We start from the raw sequence: 18,475 nt of genomic DNA on the forward strand, positions 1-18,475 counted from the left end.
ACCTTTTTGAAAGGCCCCAGAGGCTGCAACACCTAAGCAAGATGCACCACTAACCAAACACTGTCATGAAGACCAAGGAACTCTCCAAACAAGTAAGGGACAATGTTGTTGAGAAGTACAAGCCAGAGTTAGGTTATAAAAAAATATCCAAATCTTTGATGATCTCTAGGAGCACCATCAAATCTATCGTAACCAAATGGAAAAAACATGGCACAACAGTAAACCTGCCAAGAGACGGCCGCACACCAAAACTCACAGACAGGGCAAGGAGGGCATTAATCAGAGAGGCAGCACAGAGACCTAAGGTAACCCTAGAGGAGCTGCAGAGTTTCACAGCAGAGACTGGAGTATCTGTACATGGGACGACAATAAGCCGTACGATCTATAGAGTTGGGCTTTATTGGCAGAGTGGCCAGAAGAAAACCATTACTTTCAACAAAAAACAAAATGGCACATTTTGAGTTTGCGAGAAGGCATGTGGGAGATTCCCAAAATGTATGGAGGAAGGTGCTCTGGTCTGATGAGATTAAAATTTAACTTTTTGGCCATCAAAGAAAACGTTATGTCTGGCGCAAACCCAAAACATCACATTACCCAAAGAACACCATCCCCACAGTAAAACATGGTGGTGGCAGCATCATGCTGTGGGGATGTTTTTCAGCAGTCAGGACTGGGAAACTGGTCAGAGTTGAGGGAAAGATGGTTGGTGCTAAATACAGGGATATTCTTGAGCAAAACCTGTACAACTCTGTGTGTGGTTTGAGGCTAGGACGGAGGTTTACCTTCCAGCAGGACAATGACCCCATACACAAATGTAAATGTGTTGGAATGGCCTAGTCAAAGCCCACACCTCAATCCAATAGAAAATCTGTGGTCAGACTTAAAGATTTCCGTTCACATCTTCAAAGTTGTGGGCATGTTCTGTAAATTAAATGATGCAAATCCTCAAACAATCCATATTAATTCCAGGTTGTGAGGCAACAAAACGTGAAAAATGCCAAGTGGGGTGAATACTTTTGCAAGATACTGTACATCACAATACAACAAACTATATATATATAAGAAAAAACAACAACAAAAGCAACCAAATAAAAAAAAAAAACTCTTAACAGTAGTGCCATTATTGGCACTAGAACAAACTTCATGCTTCAGTAAATATTGAGATTGTTAGAATATTGTAGGTATCAGCTGCTCAGGGGTAGTTTTAAGCCACATGTAATAAGATGGAAGTCACAATTAGTAGAAGTGTGGGTTGTACCTGGGTTCAATTACATACAGTATACATGTCCACCTGATCATTTTAAGGTAATCCACTAATTAGGAGAGTCAGGGTCAGTATTGGTAGACAGGTCCTCTACCCAAGTGTCCCAGACCTTGTTGAATTTTTTAGGGCATCCTCTCGCTAAATAGGTGCTTTGTACAGTTGTAAGTTGACATTAATAAATTTTTTCCACAAGGTTAGGGTTGGAGATGATCGGGATTTCTATTTGAGAAGAATAATTTTCCTTGCAAAGAACAACAATAATAATCAGCATCCTGGGAGCCCAAAGATGAGCCAGGGTGTCCACCAAACCCAGCAAACAAACCTCCATTGTCCGGGGCACATGAATAGTGGTCACAGAGTGTATGACCGAGACCACCGCTTCCCAGAAATTTTAAATATTAGGGCATTGCCAAAATACGTGGATAGTCTGCTGAGTCCGCCGCACACCGTCAACACTCTGCAGGAACGGAGGGATATATTCTGTGTAAACGCGCAGGTGTGAAGTAGATCCTATGTAGGAGTTTGTACTAAATCAACCTGTCCCTTACGGAAACCAGCTGTAAAAATGCACATTCCCATGTTTCTGTTCAAAGTTTTTTATTGGTAACAATCAGTAAACAGTACCTGACAATCTCAGTATGACATTGAAAAAGTACAACTTACAGACTATACTTTAGTGTAACAATATAGTAAGAAAACATACTGAATGAGGGGATACAAAATATGGTTGGATTACACAAACGTATTTGTATTAAAGGGATTCAAAGAGTGCTAAAATAGGAAAGGCAAATGCCCATGGTTTTAGGTGGGCAGGATAGGAGTATCACTCTGTGGGTTGTGAGCAAGGCACCAGTGAAGTAGGTTATAGCAGTAGGTTACGTTACCAGTGGTAAGCATTGAGCTAGGAGGGGAGTAGGAGAGAGGGGAGGAGGTCAAATAGAGGAAAGACTAGAAGGAAAGGAAGCAAGAGTGGTTGGGGGGAGAGTGGTCAGGGGGGTCACACGGGTCTCCGATATACTGTGCCATGATCTCAAGGGACCAGGGGAGAGCTAAGGTTCTAAGAGGTGATTGTCAAAATCTGGAGGTAGGAAGTGTTGCCAGGGATGCCAGATTTTGAGATGTTGGGGGAATTTTATCTAAAATTGTTGCCTCAATTTTGCTATGTATTATGGCTTGGGTGATTCTATTTTTTACTTTGGTTATGTTTAATTTCAGGGTTTTCCAAGCTCTAGCTATCATTTGCTTTGCTGCTGTGGCGAGTTGTAGGAAGAGACGGAATTTTGCCCTAGTATAGTCCAGTGTGATGTGGTTCAATAATGCAAGGGATGGGTTGGGGTCAAGGGTATCTCAAAGCAAAGTAGAAGCCATATGAAATGTTGTCCTCCAAAAGTGTTGTACGATCAGCCATAATCACCATATATGTGAGTGCGTGCCTCTCTCGCCGCAACCTCGGAAGCAATCTGGGGGGTAGCTCGGCAGGAATTTAGAAATCCTAGCCTGGACTAGATACCACCGCATGAGAACTTTATAGTTCGCTTTGAGCGCGAAGACATTGTGGGATGAGATTTTTATGTTAGCCGTGTATTTACCCAATCCTCCGCGTCTAGATCTATTGCCAGGTCTTTGGGCCACTGTATAGCGTATGAGGAAAGAATGGCTGGGGGGGACATAAGATGGCTATAAAGGCGAGATATGATACCTGTGGCGTGTGGATCTGAGTTGCATATAGCTTCATAAATAGATAAGCTGTCTAGCGATGAGCAAGAGCCTATGATCGTTTGAGCAAAATGAATGATCTGGAGATATCGAAAACACTCCTTATGCGGGAGTTGTGCTTGTGCTTGTAGAGCTGGGAATGATTTCAGGGCGTTACTACATTCCCATGTTTCTTCCCCCCTTCATCATCCAGGTCAAGGACGTCCAGCGTCCATTTAGATTTAAGAGCTTCCAACCCCGAGTGGACAGAGAGACATGGTCTTCTAAATAGTTAAGAGGGGTTTGGTGAGGGTGTCATCTCTAAGTACTTCCTCTAGGGTCGAGGTATAAAAAGCTACTGGTTGTTGTTTAAATTGTACTTGAAAGGCGCGTCTCAATTGTAAATATCTAAAAAGGTATACATTAGGCAGGTCAAAGTGCAGTTTTAAGGTGTCAAAGGGTTTCAGTTCTCCAGCAATACATATCTGCTCTAAATATTTTATGCCCTTCACTGCCCAAACCTGTGGATCAGATATTGAGGCAAATTCCAGTAATAATGGATTGAGCCATAGGGGGGGGTATGTTGTGAGATATGATCGGGGGGGGGTACTAGGACGTAGCTTGGGCCAGCAACCAGGCTTTCAATACGGCTTTCATGGCTTCAGTCAAAAAAAGGGAAGCAGAGGACCTCTGTATAAGAGGTTTTTAAGAGCCTCAAAGGAGCCCACACAGGAAGCCTCTAATACTTCCGCCGCATTGGTCTCATTCTGTGTGAGCCAGTTATGGGCATGTGTGAGCATGGCAGCTAGGAATTATTTGTAGAGATCCAGGCACGCCAATCCTCCCTGTAGCCACAGCCGTTGCAAAATTGCCAACTTAAATCTCGGTTGTTGTGAGCCCCAAATGAAAGCAGTTAGACTAGAATTAATTATTTTAAAATATGTTTTGGAAATCCACACTGGCACATGCCGGAGCACATAGAGAAAACCAGGTAATAACTTAATTTTAAATAGATTTATGCGCCCTATTAAAGACAAGGGGAGATTGGCCCATGCCCTTAATTTAGATTTCATATTGTCAAGAAGTGGAACTAAATTTAAGACACAATAGTCCAATGTATCCAGGGAAATCTCAATGCCTAGGTATCCGATACTGGATGACCATAATAGAGGCAGGGTAGGGTCAGCTGCATCTCGGGCCTCTCGGTCAATGGGTAAAATTTTTGATTTTCCCCAATTAATTTGTAGTGCTAAATGAATGGAAAATTCAGACAGTATACATAACACTTCCTTAAGAGATGGCCCTGGGTTATTCAAAATCAATATGAGATCATCCGCATACATGGCTATCTTTTCCACCAAGGTTCCCACATGGATACCAACAACGCAGAGCCCTCTTTATGGCCACTGCCACCAGCTCCATCACAATAGCGAACAGAGTCGGAGACAGTGGGCAACCCTGTCTCGTACCCCTCCTAACTGGATAGGGTTCTGAGAGCTCGCCCCCCAGCTTAACCTGGGCTGAAGGGCAGGAATAAAGCAACTGCACCCATTTCAAAAACTCGGGCCCAAACCCCATAGCCTCCAGCACTGAGAGCCAGGCTACAGAGTGAAAGGCCTTCTCAATGTCGAGTGCTGCTAAGACTCTAGAGGTGGATTCAGTTGGGGGTAGCTGTAAATGAGTGAAAACCCGGCGGACGTTGATATCCATGGATTTCCCCAGTATAAACCCTGTTTGATTTATGCTGAGTAGATCAGGAATCATTTTCATCAGTCTTGTGGCCAAAATTTTAGTTAAAATCTTTTACTCCTAATTTAACAAAGAAATGGGCCTGTAGGAGGCACATTTGGAGTGGTCCTTTCCTGGTTTGGGAATTAAGACTATATGGGCCTGATACATAGAGGGAGGTAGCGTCATTTTTTCTAAAGATTCAGAATACAAGCTTTGTAGTTTGGGTGTACATCCTATACCACTCCCCCGGGATACCATTTGGAGTCGGATTTTTCTTACTGGGGAAGGAGTGTATAGCTGCTTCAATTTCTTCTAATGAAATGGGTTTATCAAGAAGCATTACTTCTTCTGGTGAAAGTGTGGGGAGGTCTAGGGTACTGAGTGATTCCTGGATATGTTTTGGACGGACCTGGGAGTGCAGAATACAGCTGACTAAAATAGTCAGTGAATTTATGTAGAATGATAGCGGGATCAGGTGTTACAGTATCATCTGCACAACGTATGTTCAAAATTACCGTTTGAAACCTATGGTCTGCCACAAGATTAGCCAGCATTTTCCCATTTTTGTCCCCGGACTCGAACATCCTGCCAGCCACAAAGCGCAGATCCAAATGCGTAGCCAAAGCCATATTTAAAGACAATTCACGTCTCACCTGCGCAAGTAGCTCGAAGTTATCCACAGTCGGCGAGCCAGAAAAGGTTTCAGCCGTTTTCACCTCACATTCTTCCAGGTGTTGTATTTGTAATGACAAATCTGATTTGACTGCTTTAATGGCAGGGGCAGCTGTCAGAGTACAGTGTCCCGGCAGGGAGATTTCTCTATTCATCTCATTTGTGTGGATGGAGGAATCAGTTAGCTTTTTTTCATTCAGCTCACTGGCTGTACGAAAAAAAGACTACTTGTATGGCCAGCATTACATTCACACAATAGCAAGTGGTGCTTCCGAAATGAAAGCTATAACACAAGTAGGGATGATCCGAACACCCCCTGTTTGGTTCGCACCAGAACTTGCGAACAGGCAAGAAATTTGTTCGAACACACGAACACCGTTAAAGTCTATGGGACACGAACATGAAAAATCAAAAGTGCTAATTTTAAAGGCTTATATGCATGTTATTGTCATAAAAAGTGTTTGGGGACCTGGGTCCTGCCCCAGGGGACATGGATCAATGCAAAAAAAAGTTTTAAAAACGGCCATTTTTTCGGGAGCGATGATTTTAATAATGCTTAAAGTGAAACAATAAAAGTGTAATATTCCTTTAAATTTTGTACCTGGGGGGTGTCTATAGTATGCCTGTAAAGGGGCGCATATTTCCCGTTTTCAGAACAGTCTGAAAAATGACATTTCAAAGGAAAAAAAGTCATTTAAAACTACTCGCGGCTATTAATGAATTGCCGGTCCGACAATACACATAAAAGTTCATTGATAAAAATGGCATGGGAATTCTCCACAGGGGAACCCCGAACCAAAATTAAAAAAAAAAAATGACGTGGGGGGGGGTCCCCCTAAATTCCATACCAGGCCCTTCAGGTCTGATATGGATATTAAGGGGAACCCCGTCCAAAAAAAAAAAAAAAATGGCATGGGGTCCCCCTCAAAATCTATACCAGACCCTTATCCGAGCACGCAACCTGGCAGGCCGCAGGAAAAGAGAGGGGGATGAGAGAGCGCCCCCCCCTCCTGAACCATACCAGGCCATATGCCCTTAACATTGGGAGGGTGCTTTTGGGTAGCCCCCCCAAAACACCTTGTCCCCATGTTGATTGGGACAAGGGCCTCATCCCCACAACCCTTGCCCGGTTGTTGTGGGGGTATGCGGGCGGGGGGCTTATCGGAATCTGGAAGCCCCCTTTAACAAGGGGACCCCCAGATCCCAGCCCTCCCCCCCTGTGTGAAATGGTAAGGGCCTACCATTTCACAAAAAAACTGTCAAAAATGTTAAAAATGACAAGAGACAGTTTTTGACAATTCCTTTATTTAAATGCTTCTTCTTTCTTATATCTTCTTCTTCTTCTGGTTCTTCTGGTTCTTCCTCCGGTGTTCTCGTCCTGCATCTTCATCCGCGGCATCTTCTTCCCTTCTCCTCGGGCCGCTCCGCATCCATGATGGCATGGAGGGAGGCTCCCTCTGTGTGACGCTTCTCCTCTTCTGACAGTTCTTAAATAATGGGGGGCGGAGCCACCCGGTGACCCCGCACCCCTCTGACGCACGGGGACTTGACGGGACTTCCCTGTGGCATTCCCCGTGACGCCAGAAGGGGGCGGGGTTACGTAATGGATGACCCCGCCCCCTCTGGCGTCAAGGGGAATGCCACAGGGAAGTCCCCGTCAAGTCCCCGTGCGTCAGAGGGGGCGGGATTACCGGGTGGCCCCGCCCCCTTTATTTAAGAACCGTCGGAGAATCGTCACAAAGCGGGAGCCTCCCTCCATTCTATCATGGATGCAGAGCGGCCCGAGGAGAAGGGAAGAAGACGCCGCGGATGAAGATGCAGGACGAGAACACCGGAGGAAGAACCAGAAGAACCAGACGAAGAAGATGGAGGAAGAAACCAAAGGAAGATAGAAGATAGAAGAAAGAAGAAGCATTTAAATAAAGGAATTGTCAAAAAAAAAAAATAGTCTCTTGTCATTTTTAACATTTTTGACAGTTTTTTTGTGAAATTGTAGGGGTACCCCCTTACCATTTCACACAGGGGGGAGGGCCAGGATCTGGGGGTCCCCTTGTTAAAGGGGGCTTCCAAATTATGATAAGCCCCCTGCCCGCAGACCCCCACAACCACAAGGGTTGTGGGGATGAGGCCCTTGTCCCCATCAACATGGAGACAAGGTGTTTTGGGGGGCTACCCCAAAGCACCCTCCCAATGTTGAGGGCATGTTTCCTGGTACGGTTCAGGAGGGGGGGACGCTCTCTTGTCCCCCCCTTTTTCCTGCGGCCTGCCAGGTTGCGTGCTCGGATAAGGGTCTGGTATGGATTTTGGGGGGACCCCACGCCATTTTTTTTTTTTTTAATTTTGGCGCGGGGTCCCCCTTAAAATCCATACCAGACCTGAAGGGCCTGGTATGGAATTTAGGGGGACCCCCCACGTCATTTTTTTTTTAAATTTTGGTTCGGGGTTCCCCTGTGGGGAATTGCCATGCCGTTTTTATCAATTAACTTTTATGTGTATTGTCGGACCGGCAATTCATTAATAGACGCGAGAAATTTTAAATGACTTTTTTCCTTTGAAATGTCATTTTGCTGTCAGACTGTTCTAAACACAGGAAACATGCGCCCCTTTACAGGCATACTATAGACACCCCCCAGGTACGAAATTTAAAGGAATATTACACTTTTATTATTTCACTTTAAGCATTATTAAAATCACTGCTCCCGAAAAAACAGCCGTTTTTAAAACTTTTTTTTGCATTGATACATGTCCCCTGGGGCAGGACCCAGGTCCCCAAACACTTTTTATGACAATAACTTGCATAAAAGCCTTTAAAATGAGCACTTTTCATTTCTCCTATAGACTTTTAAAGGGTGTTCCGCGGCTTTCGAATTTGCCGCAAACACCTCAAATTGTTCGCTGTTCGGCGAACAGGCGAACAGCCAATGTTCGAGTCGAACATGAGTTCGACTCGAACTCGAAGCTCATCCCTAAACACAAGATAAATAAACATAGAGAAATAATACAATATAGTGGAATAAGAAACAAACATTAAAAGATATTGGCTTCACCTCTTTCTCTGTATTTAAAGCTTGCTCAACTTCAATCATCTCTCTTTTCTTTTCTAGAAGACGTGTAGCTGGAGTTAGGAAATCATCTTCTCGATCTGGCATTCGCCTGTTATAAATAGTAGAGGAAATCTTGCGTTTAGTGAACGTTTTAACTGGTACATTTCTAAACAGATAAAAACAGGAGTCACAAGAATAAGAATGATATCATTAGCAGTAATCAGCATGGATTCATGAAGAATCGTTCTTGCCAAACCAATCTATTAACCTTCTATGAGGAGGTGAGTTGCCATCTAGATAAAGGAAGGCCCGTAGACGTGGTGTATCTGGATTTTGCAAAAGCATTTGACACAGTTCCCCATAAACGTTTACTGTACAAAATAAGGTGCGTTGGCATGGACCATAGGGTGAGTACATGGATTGAAAACTGGCTACAAGGGCGTGTTCAGAGGGTGGTGATAAATGGGGAGTACTCAGAATGGTCAGGGGTGGGTAGTGGGGTTCCCCAGGGTTCTGTGCTGGGACCAATCCTATTTAATTTGTTCATAAACGATCTGGAGGATGGGGTAAACAGTTCAATCTCTGTATTTGCAGAAGATACTAAGCTAAGCAGGGCAATAACTTCTCCGCAGGATGTGGAAATCTTGCAAAAAGACCTGAACAAATTAATGGGGTGGGCGACTACATGGCAAATGAGGTTCAATGTAGAAAAATGTAAAATAATGCATTTGGGTGGCAAAAATATGAATGCAATCTATACACTGGGGGGAGAACCTCTGGGGGAATCTAGGATGGAAAAGGACCTGGGGGTCCTAGTAGATGATAGGCTCAGCAATTGCATGCAATGCCAAGCTGCTGCTAATAAAGCAAACAGAATATTGGCATGCATTAAAAGGGGGATCAACTCCAGAGATAAAACGATAATTCTCCCGCTCTACAAGACTCTGGTCCGGCCGCACCTGGAGTATGCTGTCCAGTTCTGGGCACCAGTCCTCAGGAGGGATGTACTGGAAATGGAGCGAGTACAAAGAAGGGCAACAAAGCTAATAAAGGGTCTGGAGGATCTTAGTTATGAGGAAAGGTTGCAAGCTCTGAACTTATTCTCTCTGGAGAAGAGACGCTTGAGAGGGGATATGATTTCAATTTACAAATACTGTACTGGTGACCCCACAATAGGGATAAAACTTTTTCGCAGAAGAGAGTTTAATAAGACTCGTGGCCACTCATTACAATTAGAAGAAAAGAGGTTTAACCTTAAACTACGTAGAGGGTTCTTTACTGTAAGAGGGGCAAGGATGTGGAATTCCCTTCCACAGGCGGTGGTCTCAGCGGGGAGCATTGATAGCTTCAAGAAACTATTAGATAATCACCTGAATGACCGCAACATACAGGGATATGTAATGAAATACTGACACATAATCACACACATAGGTTGGACTTGATGGACTTGTGTCTTTTTTCAACCTTACCTACTATGTAACTATGTAACATGCAAGGAAACAGAAATCTAAGAGATTACATCCCTATTCCTGCAAGTGTACAATATGAATACTGAGCCTACAACAAACTTAGGCAATGGATGATAAAAAGCAGCATAAGCAGAGGATACAATAAGTGAAAAGCACAGGTCAAAGTGATCAGTAGATTCAGAAATGCAGGCAAATGTACCATGCAAATCTTGAAATTTCCTTGAAAGGTCAGAGTCCATCCACCTCTCAAGCCTCTCCGCTGATGAGAGATTGTCCATCAGAATAAAGGACCAATTTTGGTCTATACCTCTGAACCCAGGGAAGGACTAAATGGGCGAGGGATTTGGGCAGAAAAGGTGACTGCCTTGGGTGCCACAGTAAGGAAAAGGGGAGCAAAAAGAGCAGAAGCTGCAATTTATGCTGCTGAGGTAGTTTACAGCTTATTGTGTGGGCACACTTTGACCTTTTCTCCTCGGTTCCTGAAAGCCCTTGTCCCAGCCCTGTTTAAATTTACTTATCAATTTTTCTTTGTAAAAAAAATAAATCAATAAATAAATCTACTTATCATTTTGACATGTGAAGTTTTCTAAAAAAAATTCCCTCTGCTGATATATTTTTCTTCCTATATCGTATGAAATGTCCAGGTTTGTAACAGCTTGACTTTAGCAATACACATATATGATGAAGTCAACATGTATGATTATGTATAATGCTAATCATAGACAAGTCTACCCAAAATTGAAACAGAGTTACTAAATTGTCCTTGAGCCCTGGTTCACATTGATGAGATTTACCATGTCAAATCGAATGCCAAATCGGCGTCAATGGCAGCGCCCCAATCGGTGCGATGCCGCACCGATTCCCAGCAGTAGTTTCTGTACTACTTTTGGCGATTTCAGGGTGTGATTTCCATTGACATCTGTGCAGAAACCGCACAGATGTCTCTGAAATTGCCCCCGAAGTCGGGACTGACATGCGGGAATGAAATTGTGCGCGTTCATATGAACTCGCACAATTTCATTAAATCAAAATAATTACTACTCCAGGTGGTATCACTTGTATTCACATCGTCCTAGTGTGTAGGAGATGAAGGGTTCCGGCTCGGCAAAGTTCATGGCAAAAAATGAGAAGAGGACGGCCGCACTCCAAAATAATGCCTTTATTTGACAAAGCTTAGTCCATACACCTATCAAAGACACAGGTCCAGGTAATAGCTGACACTTTTCGCACCATTAATGGAGCTTAATCATAGCTGCAGGATCACCGATCGCAACCTGTCTTTTATACACATAACATTCAATGGTCACGTGATCAATTGTATCTAATCCAGATTGCGGTCACCTGTGGTCCTGCAAAAGCTTTCACGCATATGGGGGAGGAGTGATCACGGAGGCGATCGAAGCAATAAACTTGCTGAACAGCTTTAACCCATGAAGAGAAAAGCAAACTGAATAATAGATGTAAATTAAGACAACTTCATGACTTCAGGGTTAAATTAGTAAACTGCAACAAATCGGTCTCTCCTGCACTCCATACATACAATGTACCTGGGAATCAATGTGTGACACACGGTATTCATGTGCCTACCAAATACCCAATAAAACCATTAAGTGAGGTATAAACATCAATGAGTGCACAAGAACAAAACATGTAACGTTAAAATATGTAGAAAGATTCTAAAAATGTGTGTATACACATTGTTGCATGGATATCGCTAGGCGGTATTAATGATGAAAACAAGACAAAATAAAATACTTCACCCGCATTGTAAGGAGATAATAAACACACACACGCATGTATACACACACAAGTAGATAGGGACCCTTACATGACTGAAATGGCAAATCAGCAACACAACTGTTTTATATTGTATTTGGGTAAGAACATGTTTGCCTTCAGCAACCTGAATATGACCCCTGGCCACATAAAGCCGCCCGTAATCCATATATCTACATGACTCCTAATATATAGTTTTCATATGAAGTTGGAATACTTATTGGCAACTCAAGATATTAATATTAATATAGTCCTAATATGTTGTAACGACAAGACTAAATAAAGTAAAGCGACTATAGAGTGCCTACTGTATAAAAGGAGAAAAGAGACTTTATGTACAACGTAAAATTAAATAAAAATAGGGGACAAATGGGCAGAAATATACCGGAAAATTGAAGTCTAAAACAAGTAAACTGATGAATGGGATAAGTTATATGGAATCATATACTGTAGTTAATGTTTTCAATCGTAAAAATGAGATACGTCCCACTCAAAGTTTAACCCCATTGGACCACTGATCACAATCTGGATCACATACAATTGGTCAGGTGACCATTGAATTTTATGTGTATAAAAGACAGATTGCGATCTGTGGTCCTGCAGCTATGATTAAGCGCCATTAACAGTGCGAAACGCGTCAGTATTACCTGGACCTGTGTCTTTGATTGGTGTTTGGACTAAGCTTTGTCAAATAAAGCCATTATTTTGGAGTGCGGCCGTCCTCTTCTCATTTTTCGCACAAATTCATTCCTGCAGTCAGTGTGAACCTAGGCTCAGCATTGTTTCCACCAGATTACTCTACCAGAATAAAGATGTAAGCAATTTCGACACCCCTGTAGACTCATGGGCTTGTTTAAATGGCAAGTTCACATTTAGAACACTGCCTACTGATAATCAGATTTTCTTTGCAATACTCATTTGATCACTTGCATGTAGTGAATTCTCTTTCCTTCTTTCGGGGTTCATCAGTTTGCTTTGTCCTGGGACTCTTGGGTGGACACACAGAATTTCTACCAAAATTAACCTAAAACAAACTTTGCGAGACAGGCATACGGCGGTCTGAAAAAGCGGTGCTTGTATGGGACGTATATACATTATAGTCTCGGGTGCTGTACTAAACATATGATGTCTACTGTACAAGTTGATTATGTCATGGTTATGCAATAGTTTGTCTGTCAGCTTACCTGTCTCCATGTGTTCATCTCTAGAGACCAGCTGACCCTCACCTGACTGCTTTTATAATCTCTCCTCTAGCATGGCTCCACCCCAGCTCCTATCAGGGAACCCTATATTAACCTGTGCACTGCAAGCCAGCAGTGCTGATCAACCATTGTGTGTTAGCTTTCATGTGTACTTGCTGTGTTTCCTACGTCTGATTCCAGTTACCGACTTTGGCCTGTTCTCGACTTTCCCTGTCTGCTTGTGACCCTGACCTTTGGCGTGTTATGTTTAGCCTTGTCTGCTAGTCGCCCTGACATTTGGCTTATTCCTCACTTTCCTTGTTGTTCCAGCCTGCTGCCTCCTTCCTCTTCTCCTGTAGTTTACCGTGTGCGTGAGCTGTGAGACCCTGGGGGCCGCGACCTGGAGCCAGACTGCAGCTCAGTCCATCCTCACCACTAGGGGCACTGGTGAACACCTGCTGGCTCTTAGACTCTGCGCCCTGGGGAATCTATGCTCTAGCTCCCAGTGGAATCTGTGTTAGTGATCCAGTAGACCTGCTTCCTGAACCTCCCAGGGTTCAATCCGCAGCAGTCAGTCCTAGGGTCCACTACCTAGCGGTGCACTTCCGACTCCTACAGAGTGCATCTGTCACCTAGCCTCAAGGTGACCAGACAGATTAGGTGCTTTGTTTCCAATTTCTGTATTCATTTTTGCCTGGGGTTTCCCCATCAGGGACTTGTCCCCATCTTTTAATATTTGTATTTTTTTTTACTATTTGTAATAACGTTTCATATGATTTACTGCTGTACAAGGTATAATCTTGACGGTTTTTGTATTATACAGAATGGGGTCTTAGAAGTTACACAACAAGATAAGTCCCAGTTCCTTTGGGTATAGATATAGTGGGTAGGTATAGTAGGTAGGTGAGGTTGAAAAAAGACACAAGTCCATCAAGTCCAACCTATGTGTCAGTATTACATTGTATATCCCTGTATGTTGTGGTTGTTCAGGTGCTTATCTAATAGTTTCTTTAAACTATCGATACTCCCCACTGAGATCACCGCCTGTGGAAGGGAATTCCACATCCTTGCCACTCTTACAGTAAAGAACCCTCTATGTAGTTTAAGGTTAAACCTCTTTTCTTCTAATTTTAATGAATGCCACGTGTCTTGTTAAACTCCCTTCCGCGAAAAAGTTTTATCCCTATTGTGGGGTCACTAGTACGGTATTATAAATTGAAATCATATCCCCTCTCAAGCATCTCTTCTCCAGAGAGAATAAGTTCAGTGCTCGCAACCTTTCCTCATAACTACTAACCTCCAGACCCTTTATTAGCTTTGTTGCCCTTCTTTGTACTTGCTCCATTTCCAGTACATCCTTCCTGAGGACTGGTGCCCAGAACTGGACAGCATACTCTAGGTGCGACCAGACCAGAGTCTTGCAATACTATACTGTGCTCAACACAGTTGAGTATTGTGCATGATAATGTTTTTATTTGAGTTAACAGTAACATTTTCAGGACAGGCTTTTTGGGGTCTACATCCTTCTTTAGCAAAATGTAAGTGAAACTCAAGGAAAAAGTACTTAAAATTGTGATTGGTCCAGGAATTTATGTGTAATGCTTCGCCAACTAAATCCACATGGCAGCTGGGGATGCTAAAAAAGTTACCCTTATTCTTCCTGATACTAGCACTGCCATAAGATTTGACTGCTCAGGCTTACAATTGGTGGCTCTAGTACAGTGATGATAGTGGGTTGCCCACTGTCCACCTCATAATTTCAAAAAATATACGTATTATTTCACTGGATATATGGTATATAGGTAAAGCACATGATCTCTTCTCATGCATTCACAGAATGCATCGAGGGGAATTTACAAAGACTGGAGCAGACAGATTCTGGAGTAGTTGTGCATGACAACTGATCAGCCCAAGAAGCACTAACTGAATTGATAGAGTGCACCCTAACAGAGAAGGGAGGATTCCTTAGACCATAGGCTCTTATGAGGACTTGTCTAACCTGCCTAGCAATGGTGGAGCAAGAAGCAGAACCCCCTGTGGGAACCTTCTGGAAATACAAATGAGTAGTCGGATTGTCAAAAAGAGGCTGTAGCTGAGACTCTCCTAGCTTGTCCTAGGAAAGACTCTTACAGACTAAGGCCGCTAACTCAGAGACCCTCCCATGGCAAGCTGATAGCAACAAGAAAATTCACCTTGCAAGGTCAGACAAGAAAAAATCTCTAATGGTTTGAAAGGTAGCATCTGAAAGGCTGAAGATCTCATGGAAGAAATGTGTGCAACACCCTCCACATAATCCTTACCTAAGAAATGAGAGGACATGGTCAGGATTTGCCCCTTGATGGTAATTCGATACTGGCACAGACAAGACTGCAGAATGGACAAAATGGGCCCCAAGGAATATTTGCTAGGATAAAATTTCCTAGGCTCACATCTCGCAAAGTGTGATGATTGACTTTGCACGAAGTACATTTCCTAGCCTTCAGGCGGGTAAGGTTGACTGAATCGAATAGACTCCTGTCCCAGAGAACCTGGGTTCCAACAGCCTTATCGTAATGCCCTGTACACACGATAGGATTTTCCGACAACAAAATCCATGTTTTTTTTCCGACGGATGTTGGCTCAAACTTGTCTTGCATACACACGGTCACAAAAAGATGGTCAGAAATTCCGAACGTCAAGAGCCCGGTGACGTACAACACGTACGACAAGCCGAGAAAAATTAGGTTCAATAGCCAGTGCTGCTCTTCTGCTTGATTCCGAGCATGCGTGGAACTTTGTGCGTCAGAATTGTGTACACACGATCGGAAATCCGTTGTCGGAAAATTTGAGAACCAGCTCTCAAATTTTGTGTGACGAAAATTCTGATGGAAAATGTCCGATGGAGCCTACACATGGTCGGAATTTCCGACAACAAGCTCCTAACAAACATTTTCCGTCGGAAAATCCTATCCTGTGTATGGGGCATTAGAGTCTGCGATAGAAAAGCAGGGTGGTGGACTGGTCCATGGAAAATAAGGTCCAGACGATCCAGATGTGCCTACAGAGAATCTGCCAGGCGTCTGAGTATGCCAGTTCGGTGCAATGAGAATCACGGGAATGCCCTCCATCTCAATGTTGTGAAGCAGACTAGGAAAAAGCTGCAGAGGAAAGGCATAGATTACACTGAACCGATCCCACCACAGTATCCTCTGCAATAGTCCGGGGGGTTCCCAGACCTGGCAACAACCCTCTCCAATTTTTTAAATCTGAATGCCAGAAGATCAATGTCTGGCATCCCCCACCTGTGGCAAAAGGTTTAGAATACCTCAAGATGAAGAGCCCATTTCTCTGGATCCAGATACTCATGGCTGGGAAAGTCTGACGGCCAACTTTCTACAGCTGAGATATGGATGGCAGGCAGGGCCAAAATGTGTAGTTCCATCCAAGTAAGGATCAAGTCTGCTTTAAAATTAGCAGCGTGACTTCTGGAGCCTGGTACTGTATATGTAGGCCACATAAATATACAATATAGTGCAGCGCTAAAATTAAAGAACAAATGCATCAAACAAAAGAACCATAATAAATATGGCACAAAAAAGTCTTATTAATGAAAATTGTAAACAAAAAACACTGTAAACAATTCAAAGGTGTGAAAAGTGATCCACACAATAATATCTCAATATTCCAATGCAAAAAAAAAATACTCATAAGTGAAAATGTATATAACTGAACAATTGAATAGTCCAGTAAGCAGTAATCTTGCTGTAGGGAATGAGTCCCAAAGAGAATCAAATTGGTATCACTCGTAAAGAAAATCCACCATAAAACTGTGATCCACCTCCAAAGTGTAAGGCCGCATACACACGGGCGGACTTTTCGACCGGACTTGTCCGACAGACTTTCCAGCGGACTTTCAACTGACTTTTGACGGACTTCCGACGGACTTTTTAACGAACGGACTTGCCTACACATGATCACACCAAAGTCAGACGAATTCGTACGTGATGATGTACACCGGACTAAAATAAGGAAGTTGATAGCCAGTATCCAATAGCTGCCCTAGCGTTGGTTTTTGTCCATCGGACTAGCATACAGACGAGCGGATTTCTGGGTCCGGCGGAGTTACGACATAAAGATTTGAAGCATGTTCCAAATCTAAAGTCTGTCAGATTTGCGACTGGAAAAGTCAGCTGAAGGTCCGGTGGAGCCCACACACGATCGAATTGTCCGCTGGATTTGGTCCGTCAGCGTCAGTCGGACAAGTCCGGTCGAAAAGTCCGACCGTGTGTACGCTGCATAAGGCTAGCATGTTTACCAGAATAAGTGGACTCATATAACAAAGTATTGTGTCAAACGAGCGTTGCGGAGGATCTAAATCACTCATCACATATTTTTTTCTGGGAGAAGAGAGTACCCCTGGTGCTCTCATTGATGTACTTTTACAAAGAGGAACCAAACAGGCATTCTTTCTCAAAGGGCAGTTGCTCAAGGCACTTTTTGCAAGGAATTTTCTCTGACCAGCACTTAAGCCAATGGATCCTCTGCATATGGAGAGAGGATTATTTTCCACAGAGACTGTTAGTATCTTCTTATGACAAAAAATGGCTGGGTAAACTACAGGGACCCTCCATTTCCATAGGAAAACCCTCCTCAATAGAATATTGCTGAGCAAAAGAGATTAGTTGCCATACAAGACAGGTTCTAAAAGCAAGTTGACTGGGAAGGTCTAAGCAGGTTTGGGCAATTTTAGGGAACCCATGCTGGAGATCTTGGAAAGAGCAGAATCAGGTTGATCTAATGGTAAAGAAGAGTGCACCGTGTCAGTAAGGGTAGCAATAATATCCTTAAGCTTTGATGAGATCTCAACTGAAGGTGTCCCATCCTGATCTGATTCATCAGAATTGCAGGAGCAGGGGGACTTTACTGTTAGACACTTTCTCAGGAGGGGTCCAAGATAGACTAATGCAAACTATGTAAAAATTGCTATAACTGGAATTCAGCTTTTAAATTATGAAAGGTGGAGCCTTTCATATCCCCTTTCCTACCCATTCTCCGGCTTTTGAAAAATCCTCTCTTTCCTTCGGGCCTTTGAACAACCGGGGGTGTTTTCCTGGTCGACCTCGCACAGTTTCACACAGGTACGTCACTTCCTCACGTCCTGTTCCTTTCCATTCTGGCCCTTCATTCAAGAAACCTACAAAGCACTGTCCTCTGATTTTTTTTCAAGATACCTTCAGTTTCGCCATTGGCCAACCCTTCTATGACACACGATTGGTCAAATTCCATACGAAAATCATACAATGATGTTGGATAAAATGTAATTAACAATATTTGAAAATATTCCTTTCACCCTCTTCACACCTGTGCATTTTACGTGCGTTTTAGGTGCGGTGCATTAAAAAAAAGTTCTGCATTCTGCAACTTTGATGCGCTTTCATCAAAACACTTGTTCTATAAAGTTCAAGGCCTAAAATGCATGTACAATGTGCCTTAGACACAACACACTAAAAAAGCACCACACAGATGTCAGCTGCCTACATGCCAGAGTGGAACACTCCTGAGAAACTGCACTCACATGAGGGGAGATCACAGCAGGATGCAGCTATGGACTGAAAGCAGACAGAAGTCTTAACCCTTCACTACTTTCCATACCATAAAAACATG

The 18,475-nt window shown here is 43.3% G+C and overlaps 1 protein-coding gene across 1 annotated transcript in view; it reads right to left on the reverse strand.

The window, feature by feature from the left end:
* Positions 1-18,475, reverse strand: part of CFAP73 (cilia and flagella associated protein 73) — a 46,639-nt gene that overhangs the window by 26,421 nt on the left and 1,743 nt on the right. Inside the window, exon 2 of the mRNA XM_073630420.1 lies at positions 8,410-8,515. Within this exon, the coding sequence (XP_073486521.1) occupies positions 8,410-8,515 (106 nt within the window). The remainder of the gene's footprint in view (positions 1-8,409; positions 8,516-18,475) is intronic.

This window comes from Aquarana catesbeiana, linkage group LG01, assembly GCF_042186555.1.
Source record: "Aquarana catesbeiana isolate 2022-GZ linkage group LG01, ASM4218655v1, whole genome shotgun sequence".
Lineage (NCBI taxonomy): Eukaryota > Metazoa > Chordata > Amphibia > Anura > Ranidae > Aquarana > Aquarana catesbeiana.